The sequence below is a fragment of the Pelophylax lessonae genome (genome assembly GCF_965119305.1).
Source record: "Pelophylax lessonae genome assembly, chromosome: 2".
NCBI lineage: Eukaryota > Metazoa > Chordata > Amphibia > Anura > Ranidae > Pelophylax > Pelophylax lessonae.
In genome coordinates, this window is record NC_138769.1 from 148,163,732 (window position 1) to 148,178,769 (window position 15,038).

The 15,038-nt window shown below is 39.6% G+C and overlaps 1 protein-coding gene across 1 annotated transcript in view; it reads left to right on the plus strand.

The window, feature by feature from the left end:
• The window catches only part of COL26A1 (collagen type XXVI alpha 1 chain), a 580,192-nt gene that overhangs the window by 129,013 nt on the left and 436,141 nt on the right, over positions 1-15,038 (plus strand). Inside the window, exon 3 of the mRNA XM_082247729.1 lies at positions 8,215-8,318. Within this exon, the coding sequence (XP_082103855.1) occupies positions 8,215-8,318 (104 nt within the window). The remainder of the gene's footprint in view (positions 1-8,214; positions 8,319-15,038) is intronic.

Genomic DNA, 15,038 nt, shown 5'->3' on the forward strand with positions numbered 1-15,038 from the left:
AGTATACTTTTACATACTTCCTTTTAAAGTAGCTGTGGTATTGTCTGATTGACTGGTTTTGAGGACACTTGAGCGCAGGGGATATATTGTATCACTAGTAGAGGGCAGATTTGTGCTACATATATATATTTTTTTTGTCTATGGAAATGTTTGACCATTCATCCAGAATCACATTTGTGAGGAGAAGGCCCGGCTCGCAGTCTCCACTCTAATTCATCCCAAAGGTGTTCTATCCGGTTGAGATCAGGACTCTGTGCAGGCCAGTTAGGCTCCTCAAGCTCAAACTCGCTCATCCATATCTTTATGGACCTTGCTTTGTGCACTGGTCCAAATCATTTGGTGGAGGGGGGATTACAGTGTGGAGTTGTTTTTCAGAGGTTGGGGTTGGCCCCTTAGTGCCAGTGAAGGGAACTCTTAAGGCGTCAGCATACCAACAAAAATGATGACAATTTCATTCTCCCAATTTTGTGGGAACAGTTTGGGGATGGCCCCTCTTGTTCCAACATGACTGTACACCAGTGCACATACAAGGTCCATAAAGACATGGATGAGCGAGTTTGGGGTGGAGGAACTTGACTGGCCTGCACAGAGTCCTGACCTCAACTCAACAGATTAATTGGGATTAATTAGAGTGGAGACTGTGAGCAAGGCTTTCTTGCCCAACATCAGTGTCTGACCTTTACAAAAGCGCTTTTGAAAGACTGATCAAACATTCCCATAGACACACTCCTAAACCTTGAGGTCAGCCTTACCAGAAGAGTTGAAGCTGTTATAGCTGTAAAGGGTGGGCCAACTCAATATTGAACCCTACAGACTAAGACTGGGATGCCATTAAAGTTCATGTGCGTGTAAATGCAGGTGTCCCAATACTTTGGACAATATAGTGTATAAAGCAACGTGCACAATGGCATAATGTTGCTTTATTCCTCTATACAAGTGAATGTGAAAGCAAGGAAAAAGCATCTTAGTGTAAGATCTATTCCAAAATTCAGACACGGAATTCCAGGACCTTGAAGGTCCAATAACACAAGTTTGTTTTAGTGCATTTAATATACACACATTGACCCCAATGTGTGGTGTGAACAAGCCCTCAAATTTACTCCACATGCATAAGGCCAAAGCAAACTAAAAGCCTATATACACTAAACCTAAATGTATCTAAAATTACCAGTTGGGCTTTCTAGATCAGTTTTCTATTTTTTAAAGAAAATGATTAACTGGCTATGAACACTAGATTAAGCCTGTACTAAATTGTATAACATGAGTGTGGTTTCAGTGGTTAAACCGTTTTACCAATAAATTGACTTTTATTGGAAAAGTGAAAATAAAGTTGCTCACAAAAGCCTGCAGGATTTTCCTCCCCAATAGATGGGTTCATTGCTGCATGGGAGCCCATTCTAACTTTCACATCCAGACACAGAAAAGAAAGGAAAGACAATGTATTTAAGTCAATTTAATCCAGCAAAGGTACATCAAGGCACAACCCACTAACTACGATTCCACCCTCTCCAAAGCCTTTTGCCTGGACTTATTCACATTTTTTGGGTAAAAGGCATCAGTGAAAGTGGAGTCACGGTGAGGGGTGGCTTGTACAGCTTTGCTGAATAAACTTGCACTTTGTTGGATACATTGCAGTGCGCCCATTCCTTCCACTGCATATTATCAAAGTCGCCTTGATGCATACAGATGACACAGGTGATGGCATAAGGCTTTAAACTTTATTAAATCAGGTCCATAGTGTAATTTGTTTGAACATAAATTGGATAGTGTGGTGATCTGATCTGTCATGTAGGTAGACATCTCCTACTCTTTTGCCAGTGATACGTTCACGCTCAGTATCTTTACAAATGAATCATAATTTACCCATGTGTATGTATAGCTAGAGAGACAGACACATTCAGTCTTTGTTGTAACATGAACAGTATATTCATTAACATGTTAGGTAATTTATAAACTTTTCTAGTTAAGTGAGCTTTTGCATAGTTTAACCTCTTACAATAGAACGAGACATCAAAAGCACACATTTGTATCAAAGTATATTTGTATAAATACTTATTTGCCCTAAATTATGCATAGCAACTTTTTAAACATCTTCATTCTCAGATGTTTTCATGTGATAAAGACGAGCCCACAGAACAAAGGATAAAAAAAAACATTACTGTAGGTTCAAATAAGTACCTTTGTGTTCTGCAGTCTTTGTGAGAAAAGAGCTGAGATGATAGGAAAGAATAAATAAAAGTTTAGTTTACAAAGAAGTCCATTAAAAAAAAAAGGAAAACGAATTGATAATACATTGTATTATATATATATATATATATTTACAGTATAAATATATGTACCTACACACACACACACAGAACACACATATATATATATATATATATATATATATATATATATATATATATATGTACAGTATCGCACACAAGTGAGAACACACCAACATTTTTGTAAATATTTTATTATATCTTTTCATGTGACAACACCGAAGAAATTACACTTTGCTACAATGTAAAGTAGTGAGTGTACAGCTTGTATAACAGTGTAAATTTGCTGGCCCCTCAAAATAACTCAACACATAGCCATTAATGCCTAAAGCGCTTGACAACAAAATTGAGTACAAACCTAAGTGAAAATGTCCAAATTGGGTCCAATTAGCCATTTTCCCTCCCCAGTGTCATGTGACTCGTTAGTGTTACAAGGTCTCAGGGGTAAATGGGGAGTAGGTGAGTTAAATTTGGTGTTCTCGTTCTCACGCTCTCAAAGAAATCTCTAAGGGATCTGAAAAAGAGAATTGTTGCTCTACATAAAGATGGCCTAGGCTATAAGAAGATTGCCAAGACCCCGAAACTGAGCTGCAGCACGGTGGCCAAAACCATACAGCAGTTTAACAGGACATATATATATATATATTGCATTCATAAAGTATTCACGACCCCTTCACTTTTTTTATTTTGTTGCAGCCTGATACTACAGTTGTTTAAATAGTTTTTTTTCCCATTAGTCTACACTCAGTATTCTAAGTACTCAATAATGACAAAGTGAAAACAGAATTTTAGACAATGTTTGCAAATGTATGTAAAAGGAAAATCTGAAATATCACATTGGGGTAGAAGGGCCTTAGTAAGAGAGGTGACCAAGAGCCCGACTGAGCTCCAGAGATCCTGTGTGGAGATGGGACAAAGTTCCAGAAGGGCAACCATCACTGCAGCCCCCTACTGATGGGCTTTATGGCAAAGTGGCTAAATGGAAGCTTCTCCTCAGTGCAACACATGAAAGTCTGCTTGGAGTTTGCAAAAAAGCACCCCAAGGACTCTCAGACTGTGAAGAACAAGATTCTCTGGTCTGATGAAACCAATATTGAACTGTTTGGCCCTAATTCAAAACAATAGAATGCCTGGTTGCCTGGAGGAAACCAGGCACCACTCATCGCCTGCCCAAAGCCATCCTTACAGTGAAGCATAGTGGTATTAGCATCATTTTGCAGGGGTGTTTTCAGCAGCAGGGACTGGGAGAGGGTTGAGGGAAAGCTGATTAGAGCAAAGTACTTAAATATATCTTCAATGAAAGCCTGTTCCAGAGAGCTCAGGACCTCGTACTATGCTGAAGGTTCACTTTTAAACAGGGCTTTTTTTCTCAGAAAATAGGTGCAGGAACTCCCTTTTTCTGACTTTCCCCTTGTCTCCGCCCCTACCTACCTCCGTGAACCGTTCCTTGGTTCCACGGTTCCACCCACTACCCACCTCCCAGTATCATCCTTTTTAGAAAATACAGAACCAAGTAACATTTGTGGTACTAAGCAATTTGTGTGGATTTTTTTATTGATAACAAAAAAGCAGTAAAATAGATTTCCCTTGCAGCCAACAATAATAGACTCCCCCCCCAGCAGCAATAGATCCAGCCAGGGACAATGGGTCCTCAGCAGCAACAACAGATCTCCCAGCAGACAGCATCAATAGACCCTCCAGCAGCCAGCTACAATAGACTGCTCCATAAAGAGTAGATCCCTCCCATCAACAACTGACCCCTCAGCAACATAAGAACCACCCCATTAATAATAGACCCCCCTGCAAAATGAGATCTCTTCCAGAGACAATATATCCCCCATCAGCCACACTAGACCTCCCCAGCAGCAAGAAACCCTCCTGCAGGAATAGATCCTCACCAGCAACAATAGATCCCTCAGCAGCCAGCATCAATAGACAATGTAGCATTCCTTGCAATTACATACATTCAGTTCCCCCGCGTTCCCGCTGAAAAAAAGCCCTGCTTTTAAACATGGCAATGATCCTAAGCACACAGCCAAGACAACACAGGAGTGGCTTAGGAACAACTCTGTGAATGTCTTAGAGTGGCCCAGCCATAAACCTGACATGAACCCTATTGAACATCTCTGGAGAGACTTGAAAATGGCTGTGCACTAGAAGTCCCGATCCATCCTGACTTAGCTTGAGAGGATTTGCAAAGAAGAATGGCATAAAATCCCCCAATCCATGTGTGCAAAACTTGTTGTGTCATACCCAAAAATATCATAGGCTATAATTGCTGCCAAAGGTGCTTCAATAAAGTACTGAGTACAGGGTCTAAATACTTAAGTACATGTGATATTTCAGTTTTTAAGTTTTTAATAAATTCACAGACATTTCTAAAATTCTGTTTTCACTTTGTCATTATGGGGTACTGAGTTAAAATTAATGAGGAAAAAAAGTTAGCTGATATTAAAGGCAGATTTTTTTTTTGTTAATAAACATGTTATGGTTTTGCACAGAGCATCCCCAAATCCTTCTCTTCTCAGGTTCCCTGCCAGCACTCCTGACTCCTCTCCCCCCTGCCGAGTGCCCCCTTAGCAAGCAGCTTGCTATGGAGGCACCCAAGCAGGCTTGCTCCCTGTCCATTCACACAAGGGCTGACCCCCGCTCTCTCCTCATTGGCTCACTAGCTGTGATTGACAGTAGAGGGAGCCAATGGCTCCCACTGCTGTCTCAGCCAGTGAGGAGGAAGAAACCCAGGAGAGCCTCTGCTCTCCTGTGCATCACTGGATCAAGGTGGGGCTCAGGTAAGTATTGGGGGGGGGGGGGGCTTCAGCACACGGAAGGTTTCTTTTTACCCTGAGCTTTTAAAAGTGGGGGGGGGGGGGTCTGAATCCTATACAGTGCCTTGCGAAAGTATTCACCCCCTTGACTTTTTACCTAATTTGTTACATTACAGCCTTAAGTTCAATGTTTTGTTAATCTGATTTTTTTGTGATGGATCAGAACACAATAGTCTAAGTTGGTGAAGTAAAATGAGAAAAAAATATACATAAAACTATTTTTTAGAAACAGAAAATATGCATGTGCCTATGTATTCACCCAGTTTGTTATGAAGCCCATAAAAAGCTCTGGTGCAACCAATTACCTTTAGAAGTCACATAATTAGTGAAATGATGTCCCTGTGTGTGCAATCTAAGTGTCACATGATCTGTCATTACATATACACACCTTTTTTGAAAGGCCCCAGAAGCTGCAACACCTAAGCAAGAGGCACCACTAACCAAACACTGCCACGAAAACTGCCATGAAGGAACTCTCCAAACAAGTAGGGGACAATGTTGTTGAGAAGTACAAGTCAGGCTTAGGTTATAAAAAAAGACGGCCACCCACCAAAACTCACGGACCGGGCAAGGAAGGCATTAATCACAGAGGCAGCACAGAGACTGAAGGTAATCCTGGAGAAGCTGCAGAGCTCCACAGCAGAGACTGGAGTATCTGTACATAGGACGACAATAAGCCGTACGCTCCATAGAGTTGGGCTTTATGGCAGAGTGGCCAGAAGAAAGCCATTACTTTAAGCAAAAAACATAATGGCACGTTTTGAGTTTGCGAAAAGGCATGCGGGAGACTCCCAAAATATGAGGAAGGTGTTCTGCTCTGATAAAACTAAAATTAAATTTTCGGCCATCAAAGAAAATGCTATGTCTGTCGCAAACCCAACACATCACCCAAAGAACACCATAGGTACACTTTTTAGACCCCCCAGACACTAAATCACACAAAAAAAGTTCTTAAAAATTGTCATTTTTGATAGAGAGCCAATTATTGGAAAAATTAAAAAATAAAAAAAATAAAAAAATTCTTTGGATTTAGTGTCTGGGGGGTCTAAAAGGTGTACCTGTGAAGTTCCAGCTCTGTAGCATGTCCGGAACCAGAAAAAAATTACGAATTAGGGTTAGGGCGAGGGTTAGGGTTAGAGCTAGGGCTAGGGGGTTAAGTTTAAGGTTAGAGGGTTAGGGTTAGGATTAGGGTTAGGGCTAGGGTTAGGTTTAGCTTTAGGGTTATTTTTATGGCTAGGCTTAGAGGGTTAGGGTTAAGGTTAGAGGGTTAGGGTTATGGTTAGAGGGTTAGGGTTAGGTTTAGTGTTAGGGGATAGGGTTAGGGTTACGGTGAGATACTTAGGGTTAGAGTTAGTAACCCTACCCCTACCCCTCTAACCCTAACCCTCTAACCCTAAGCACTAAAAATAACCCTAACCTTAGCCCTGACCCTAACCCTAGCCCTAACCCTAATTCTAGGGTTAGGGCTAGGGTTAGGGTCGAACGCGAGGCGAACGCGAACATGCGAAGTTCGCCGGGAACTGTTCGCCGGCGAACAGTTCGGGACATCTCTAGTCATAAACTGAGTTTTAGTGTACTGATTAACTAACTGACTAGTTAATGTATTAAATCTCATGGTTTTCCAGATACCACAAGCAGTGTTACTTTAGATTGGCATCATGTGCTTTTCCCATAGCAGCAATTTAGTATGGTGTATATAACACCCATTTCTAATCAACCATTAACCCATTCTTCTGTCAATATTAAATCTTGCAAATTTGCCTTCTTTTTCTTGTTCAACTGTTTTTATTAAGTTTTCAATACAAATTAAAAAAAGGGTTCTCTGGTAACAAGCATATACAAAGAAATACAAGATTTGCCATACTAGAAAAACACAGTTAAATTAGTTATCAAACAAACCTATAATTTAGCAAATTGGAGTAAAAGAGATACAGTATGTGGCACACTAACATTTCTTTACTATTAGAGGAATAATAATTTGGAATATCATTAAGTGTCAACTGAGTATTTGTTATTGCTATTGTGGCCTTCCCAGGACTTTATGGGCTTTGGGGGTGTAGAGGATAGAGTAGTAAGGTAGTCAGAGAGAAGAAAGGATGGAATAAAATTGAGTAAAGGGGTAAGGAAAACAGGGGGGAAGGATGGGGGTGAGAAAGGTACAGTGCCTTGAAAAAGTATTAATACCCCTTGAAAGTTTCCACATTTTGTCATGTTATAACCAAGAACGTAAATGTATTTTTGGGGATTTTATGTGATAGACCAACACAAAGTGGCACAGAATTGTAAAGTTGAAGGAAAATGACAAATGGTTTTCCAAATGTTTTACAAAAAAGTGTGGCATGCATTTGCATTCATGTATATATAAAATACATTTACGTTTTTGGTTGTAACTTGACAAAATGTGGAAAATGTCAGGGGGTATGAATACTTTTTAAAGGCACTGCAAATTACTTCCCCGTCACAGACTGGGTGAGTATGTTTGCAGCTCAAAGAGTTAGCGGTCTTCAGTTAAGTTGAGAGTATGAGATCCAAGGACACCAGATTGGCAGAAATTTCTCGTCTGTATTAGATGAGATAGCTGACAATTTCTCATTCACCATGGAACTTTTTTTTGGCAAATAACTTTGCCTTCTTGTTTAGCAGCTAATACCTTTTGATTCTGCCAGTCTTCTTCCTTTTCCTGTTTCCCTTCCCATTCTGGTGATGCTAATCATGGAAGCAGCTCTTTGCTGGTGTGATGTAGCTTCTAATATGAACTTTCTGATGTCGTACCTATGCACGATGTGCCTATAACTCCATGGGCAGGCTCCTAGATCTGAACTGCTTAATTAACAGAGGCTGTGGAACGCAGCAGCTGCGGAACGGAAATTAGGAAGAGGGGGAATATATTTCTCCACTACCTTTGCAATATGCTATTGGCCATCCCCTATCAATACAGCCAAGCCCCCTGCACTCAAGAAATGATGAGAAAAACAGCCACGGCCATGTGACCACCGAATAAAGATTAAAAATAGTACAAGATTTTTATTTAAGGAATGCTTTATTATTTGCATAATATAAAAGGTGTTTTCATTTCATATTGTATTTGATTGTGTCTTTATTTTATTTTGTGTTTATATTAGTTATAGAACTCTTCTGAGACCTGTGTATAAAATGTCGTATCGTACTGTCACCACTATGGAGTGGAGATGCTGCCCGGGATTTACTGGAAGTAACTGTGAAGAAGGTAAGATGCTGTATAACTTTTGTTTTTTTAACTTTTGTTTATTTTTATGGTATGTGTTGTTGTTTACATTGTTTGGGTGGCTGAACTCCCTGACTGCATTAACTACAATACCAGCTTTCACCACTAGGTGGTACTGCAGATGAAATCTGAAATCACAGACACAGTTTCTAGTCATGTTAGATACTTTTGACTTGTTCACATTTATTGTTTTCCACTGGTATTTATTTTTTTCCTTTAAAAAATACATTTACATGTGTTTTCATGCATTGGGCCTTTTTAGTATCAGCCATCCAGCGTTATTTTCTTGTAGTGACATCATGAGGCAATGTACTTCCTGGTTTTCTGTGTCTGGAGCTTAGAACACATGGCTAATTTACACTGCTGTAGGCAGCTGCTGCAGCAATTGTCACTGTGTTCAATGTGGCTGAGCACATGACAAATATCCAGGGGAGATGCTTGTGACTGTGAGATGATGTGCACACCCACATCAAATTGAAAATTAATATAATTGACTTCAGTTGGCCAGAAAACAAATATAAATGCATCTAAAATTGGACATGCTTTATTTTTAGTGCTAAATATATTTATTACTCAGGCCTTTGTTTGAGCCGGAATGTGGCAGAATGTACTGACCCTGTGCTCCCTGCTATCTACTGTTACTTGTCAGAGGCTTGGCTCTTCCACCGGCTCCCACAGAACCTCCCTGCCCCTGTACTCAGGGTAAGGACAAGGGAGAGACAGCTGCCCGGACATAGTGTGTTCATAGGCGGGAGACATGGCATTGCATGCTGAACTCATGCTTGGATGCTGACACCCCGCACAATGATCCTGCTTCTGGCCAGTGGGGGGAGGCAGAACTGCAAGTGAATGTGCACTCTGTGGGAACAACAAGACTTTGTACCATTTGCAGAAGTGAGCAAGGCAGCAGAGGAAGGGAAAAATGTGAGAATATTGAGGATTTAGAGGTCAGAGCTAAGGAGGGGTGTAGAAGTAAGGATCTTTAGAAGAGGGCAGCAAAGTTTAGCTGTTGGGGGGGGGGTTGCAGAGATAAGCTAAAGAAGAAGGGTGCAGAGGTGAGATGTGGGCCACACTAACCCTATGACTAGTTGGTGAGGGGGGGGGGTGAGTTCCTGCACCTGTTCCCTGACCAAAAAAAGACTGTTTTTACTATACATTGTTGAACCATTACACAGAGGGTACATGAAAAAAAAAACTAATAAACAGAAAAAAAGGAGTATAAGAACCACTCTGAGGTCTTAGCAAAATGAATGTTACAAGGTAAAGAATGTACAACAATGTAGGAGACATACATCTAGACCAATTAGGTAGTGTGTCATCACCAGCATCACAAAGCTTAAAGTTTAATATAATGGAGAAAAAGAACACTCCTTTTTTGAAAAAGTTAGAGGTTGGCAAGAATAGAAGAAGAAATCAGGGAATAAGGAAGGATTTTAGGGATCTGAACATGGGAAGTCAAGGAGAGGAGCAGTCCGGTCTGGGGATCACAAAAGATAAGATCAAAATATAAAGAAACCTAAAAATCAATTTTAAAAAGCATATTTTACAGAGACTATTTTATGGCTGAGGAAACCTTTACTCAACTGTTAGGGTGGATTTGGAAATTTACAAGACTGGTGTATTTTAGAATCTACTTTTTAGGACATCTGAAAAAGACCTACACTGTCCACTGGGAAATAAATTCATTTCTGGTATCAGAATCGTAAGCTAAGAGTTCCTCCATTCTCATGATATTGTTTACTAAATATATCCAAGTTATCAATGGAAGTGGCTTAGGTGTTTTCCAGAAAGATTGTACCAATTATATCTACCTGCTAAAAGAGAGTGCCTGAAAAGTAATGATTTTTGATTACTTACTGAACCTAGTAACATGAAAATAGAGCAAAGAGATAACGACGCACTATAGAGCTGCCTCATTTTTGTCAATGTAGTACCCAGATGTGAACAGCCTCATTGTAACACATGCATTTTATGCATTACAAAACGCACATAAAATGCATAGACGTGAAATAGGCCTTCAGCTTTCCATGAGATTTTATGAAAGATTTGGAAAATATTGGCATTATGTTTCAATATATCAACAGGTAGCTGATTAGAAGTTCTGAAAAGCAAAAATTGCTTTAATCTCTTTAATCTAAACTGTTTCACTATTATTAATATATTTTTATACTATAGCAGGAAATGATTATTGAAATGGTTAGCCTAAGTGTGTTGTAGATCGAGTCTGGTAAACCAAATCACCCATTGCTTTCTTATATCTCTAGTTAACTCCAACTGTTGAGGCTGGTTTTTGACAAAATTGAGTCCTGGTCAAATAAATAAATTGGGGCCCCATATTTTGAAAATATATTATGGGGGGCAGGGGTGTCTTAATAAAATTAGGGACATAAAGCGAATCAGAAAGTGGCACCTAAAATGCACACAGTCAGATACAGATGACATATTTTCCCATCACTCCGATCCCTTACTCTACTGTAGCTGCCTGCAGTGCTGTTAGTCTGCAGAATTATAGGGGGAAACAAAAGAACCCCCAATCACACTGTGCCAAAACAGGGTCAATTCTTCCACGTTGATTTAGTTTATCATTCCTGCTGTTTTCCTCATAAATAAAATAATTAAACAAAAAGGTAGCCTGAGAGCTCCTGGAGACAATACAACAGGTATGCAGACTTGAGAACCCCAATACTTTACAGAGATCTCACCACTAGACATAAAATCAATAACATTATTCATTTATTTACCTTCCCAATAACTTAGAGAGTCTGAAATATCATTCTTGAGTTGACTGACCCCCTTAGCAAAAACTATACCCAAAACCAGGAACTACACATGGCCACGAGAGGGCGACATATATTTCTTTCTTTCATTATTATTACTATACAAGATCTTATATAGCGTCAACAGTTTGCGCAGCGCTTTAAACATGAGGGCAGACAGTACAGTTACAATACAATTCAATACAGGAGGAATCAGAGGGTCCTGCTCATTAGAGCTTACAATCTAAAAGGGAGGGTCAAGTGATACAAAAGGTAATAACTGTGGGGGGTGAGCTGATGGAGAAAATAAAAGCCCAGTTGTTAGGTGGAGGCAGGATAGGCTTCTCTGAAGAGAAAAGGGATTGCCTAAAAGTGGATAGAATAGGAGATATTCAAACAGATTGGGGTATGGAGTTCCAAAGGATGGGAGAGACTCAGGAGAAGTCCTGGAGGTGAGCATGTGAGGAGATGACAAGGGAACTAGAGAGCAGGAGGTCTTGGGAGGAACGAAGAGAATAATTTGGTTGATATTTTGAGACTAGGTTAGTGATCTAGCTGGGCCAAGTTGTAGATGGCTTTGTAAGTTATTGTTAGAATTTAATTTGTTGAGTGAGTGGCAGCCAATGGAGGGATTGTCAGAGAGGGGTAGCAGATGTTGAGTGGTTTGTAAGGTGGATGAGTCTGGCAGCAGCATACATGCTGAAATGAATAGGAGATAGCCTATGTAAAGGTAAACCAATGAGGAGGGTGTGAGTTGCAGTAGTCGAAGCGAGAGATAACCAGGGAGTGGATTAAGAGCTTTGTAGTGTCATCGGTTAGAAAGGGACGTATTTTGGAGATGTTGTGGAGGTTGAGGTGGCAAGCTTTGGAAAGTGAACGGATCTGGGGTCGAAAAGAGTTCAGAGTCCAAGACTGCACCTAGCACCCTGACATGCGGGGATGGGTTAATGGTTGTGCCACTGATCTTGACAGAGAAGTCAGGGGAAGGGGCACGTGGTGAAGGAAATATTATGAGCTTGGTTTTGGATAGATTGAGTGTGACATCCAGATTGATATGTTTTTCATTAAATTGGTAATGCGTGAGGAGATTGATGTTGTAAGCTAAGGGGTAGAGAGAAAGATTTGGGTGTCGTCACTGTAGAAATATCATCTGCTGACCTAGGAAGGAGGTGTAGATTGAGAGTAGGAGAGGTCCAAGAACAGAACCTTGGGTGACCCTGAGGGAGAAAGGAAAAAGAGAGGAGGAAGTAGAATTGTGTGTAACACTGAAGGTGGGGTGGAAAAGGTAGGATGAGAGACAATATATAGCACAATCATTGAGACCAAAGGAGTAAAATTTTTTGAGGAGGAGGGGGTGGTCAACAGTATCAAAGGCAGCTGAAAGGTCCAGAAGTAGGAGTACTGAATAGTGTCAATTGGTTTTAGCTGTTGTTAAATCTTTGTGAGTTTTAGGAGAGCAGTTATTGTGGAGTGTTGAGGGCGAAATCCAGGCTGAAGGGGATCAAGAAGGCTATTCTTAATGAGGTGGTCACTCGGTTGTAGACCAGGCATTCAAGGAGCTTTGAGGAAAAGAGGAGCAAAGAGACAGGCTGTAGGTTGTTAAGATTAGTGGGGTCTAAGGAAGGTTTTTTTAGTATTGGGGTGACTAGGGCATGTTTTAGAGAGTTGGGGAAGATGCCAGAAGAGAGGGAGAGATTGAAGATGTGAGTTAGACAGTGTAGGATAGAGCCAGAGGGTAAATGCAGTATTTGGGAGGGAATAGGGTCCAGGGGACAAATGGTTTGATGGGCATTACTTTGGCTTACCAATCTTTTCTGATATTTGTTGGGCATTTTAAAAAATGTTTTGTGGAAATTACCTTAACATACATGTGTGTATGCAAAAAAACAAGCATTTGAAAATGATCTGACAAACAAAGTAAAAAATAAAATATGGCTGTTATGCCATACAAAATAAAGCTCCATATTCAAAATATTGCATCCTATGATAGGGTAACTCTTTTCTCAGTTGTGGTTTTTGCCTTTTCAATTACTATTGCTGAAGCCTCCAGCTGAAATATAGAATTAATGTTGACCTTAAAACTAATCTAAAAGATGAGCTATCACTTCCCTGCCTAAATGTCAAAAACATGTGTCCCACCAGCGTAGTTTTATTCAGTTGCTGGCTGCTGAAATTAACTCAGAGTGTTATGTAGCTGTTAAGACAGCGGAGGTAAAAAAAAAAAAAAAAAACTATAATTCTGCTTTAAGTTTATGAAAATAATGGGTATTTACTTCTGATTGGTTGCTGAGGGTTATTGTGGCTTTGGCTTACTAATCAGAGATCATTATATTGCCAGGCTAGTTGGAGGTGACTATATTTTTTATATACCTGATAATATTTCCCAAGCACAAAATTTTGTTATACGGTGATTTGTATCAATAAAGTAGTTCATTATATCTGATTGCATATCATGGTCTGATCCATTAGGTTTACTAAGTAATACTTTTATCAGTGCTATGTTTACTCATTTATTGTTAACACTCATTGTGAATATTAGAACACCTTGCCTACAAAGAAAAATATATGAAAAAAATGTGTACTGTTAAAGGTAAGTCAGCACATCACTACATTAGGGTTCTTTAAGATCAAAAAAATCTCCAGGTCATCTCTATACATTGCAATGATTTCAGCAAACTTTTTTGCAAATTATTACCTTCCTTTGTTCTGGAAAGAAAAATACCTTACTGTGTCATTTTTTCATATTACAGAATCTTCCTCCATTAATACCACTGTGATTGCATATTGAATGCCATTTTTTTTTTTTTAAACTATTGTGATTGTAAAAATTTGTGAAAGCATTGATTACCTGTACGAACAATGCAAATTGATGACAGCTGTCATCTTTAAAATACATGTTGATTTTTCATATTTTGCCTTTTCTTTGGTGCAAATCTTTCTTAAATTTTTGGTGGGTGTTGTATGTACTTATTTAGTCCAAGTGGACAAATACCAGTGAGGTTATCCTCCCTTCTGGATGCTGTTTCTGGTGTTATCTGAACCAATTCAGCATGACTTTATTTATCCAATGCCAAGACATGTGGAACCTGCGGGCGCAGCAAGGGGAGAAAGTGGCAGAGGAGCTTCCAATCCTATGTAACATCATTACTAATTAACCCCAAACCAAAAATGTAATATATTGCAGTTGAATAATCCTTACATGCGGTGGCTGCATTTGTTTTCTTTTTTAAGGTTTTTTCCTCTGTTTTCACCTGGTGATTCAGCCAATAACACACCTGCTGTGATAGACAGCAGTTTGTGACATGGAGGCTATGGAGACTCATGCCAGGACCAGCTGATCAGACCATATTGAGTCACCCAAGCACTTTTTTGTTATATGGATCCGAATTGCTCTGTATAGTAACCAAATACTAACCGGTTACTTTCAAGTAAATATATTCATTCAATCTATGGACTGCCTTTGGGGCTTCTTTATCAGCTGGATTAGCTCTGGTGTACCATCCCCATTCTCTGGGCCAATCGGACTGAGCGCTTTGTGCTCATGATTGTTTGTATCTCCCCAATATAAATAGGATCTCCTGAAGAAGCCATTCACTGGTGAAATGCGTAGAGATAAGAGATGAAGACCAATGCTTTTATTGTTTATGTGACCTTAAACATTTATGAATATATGTTGTTGTTGCTTTTTTTGATGAACATTCATGATTTATATGGGCTAGGTTCTTATAGGGCAAATTATTAGGGGCAACCTGGAGTTAAGTTGTCGATGCTATATAGGTACAGTACCTGTAATAAAATCTAAAATAATAAAACTAATGGAGCCATCACATGTAAGAAGTAGTATTATAATTGTTTGCATTTAGGTTTAATACTGCTTTAACATCAATAATCATTATTACTTCACATCAGTACATCACACCATTACTTGGGATAAATGGTTGACCCC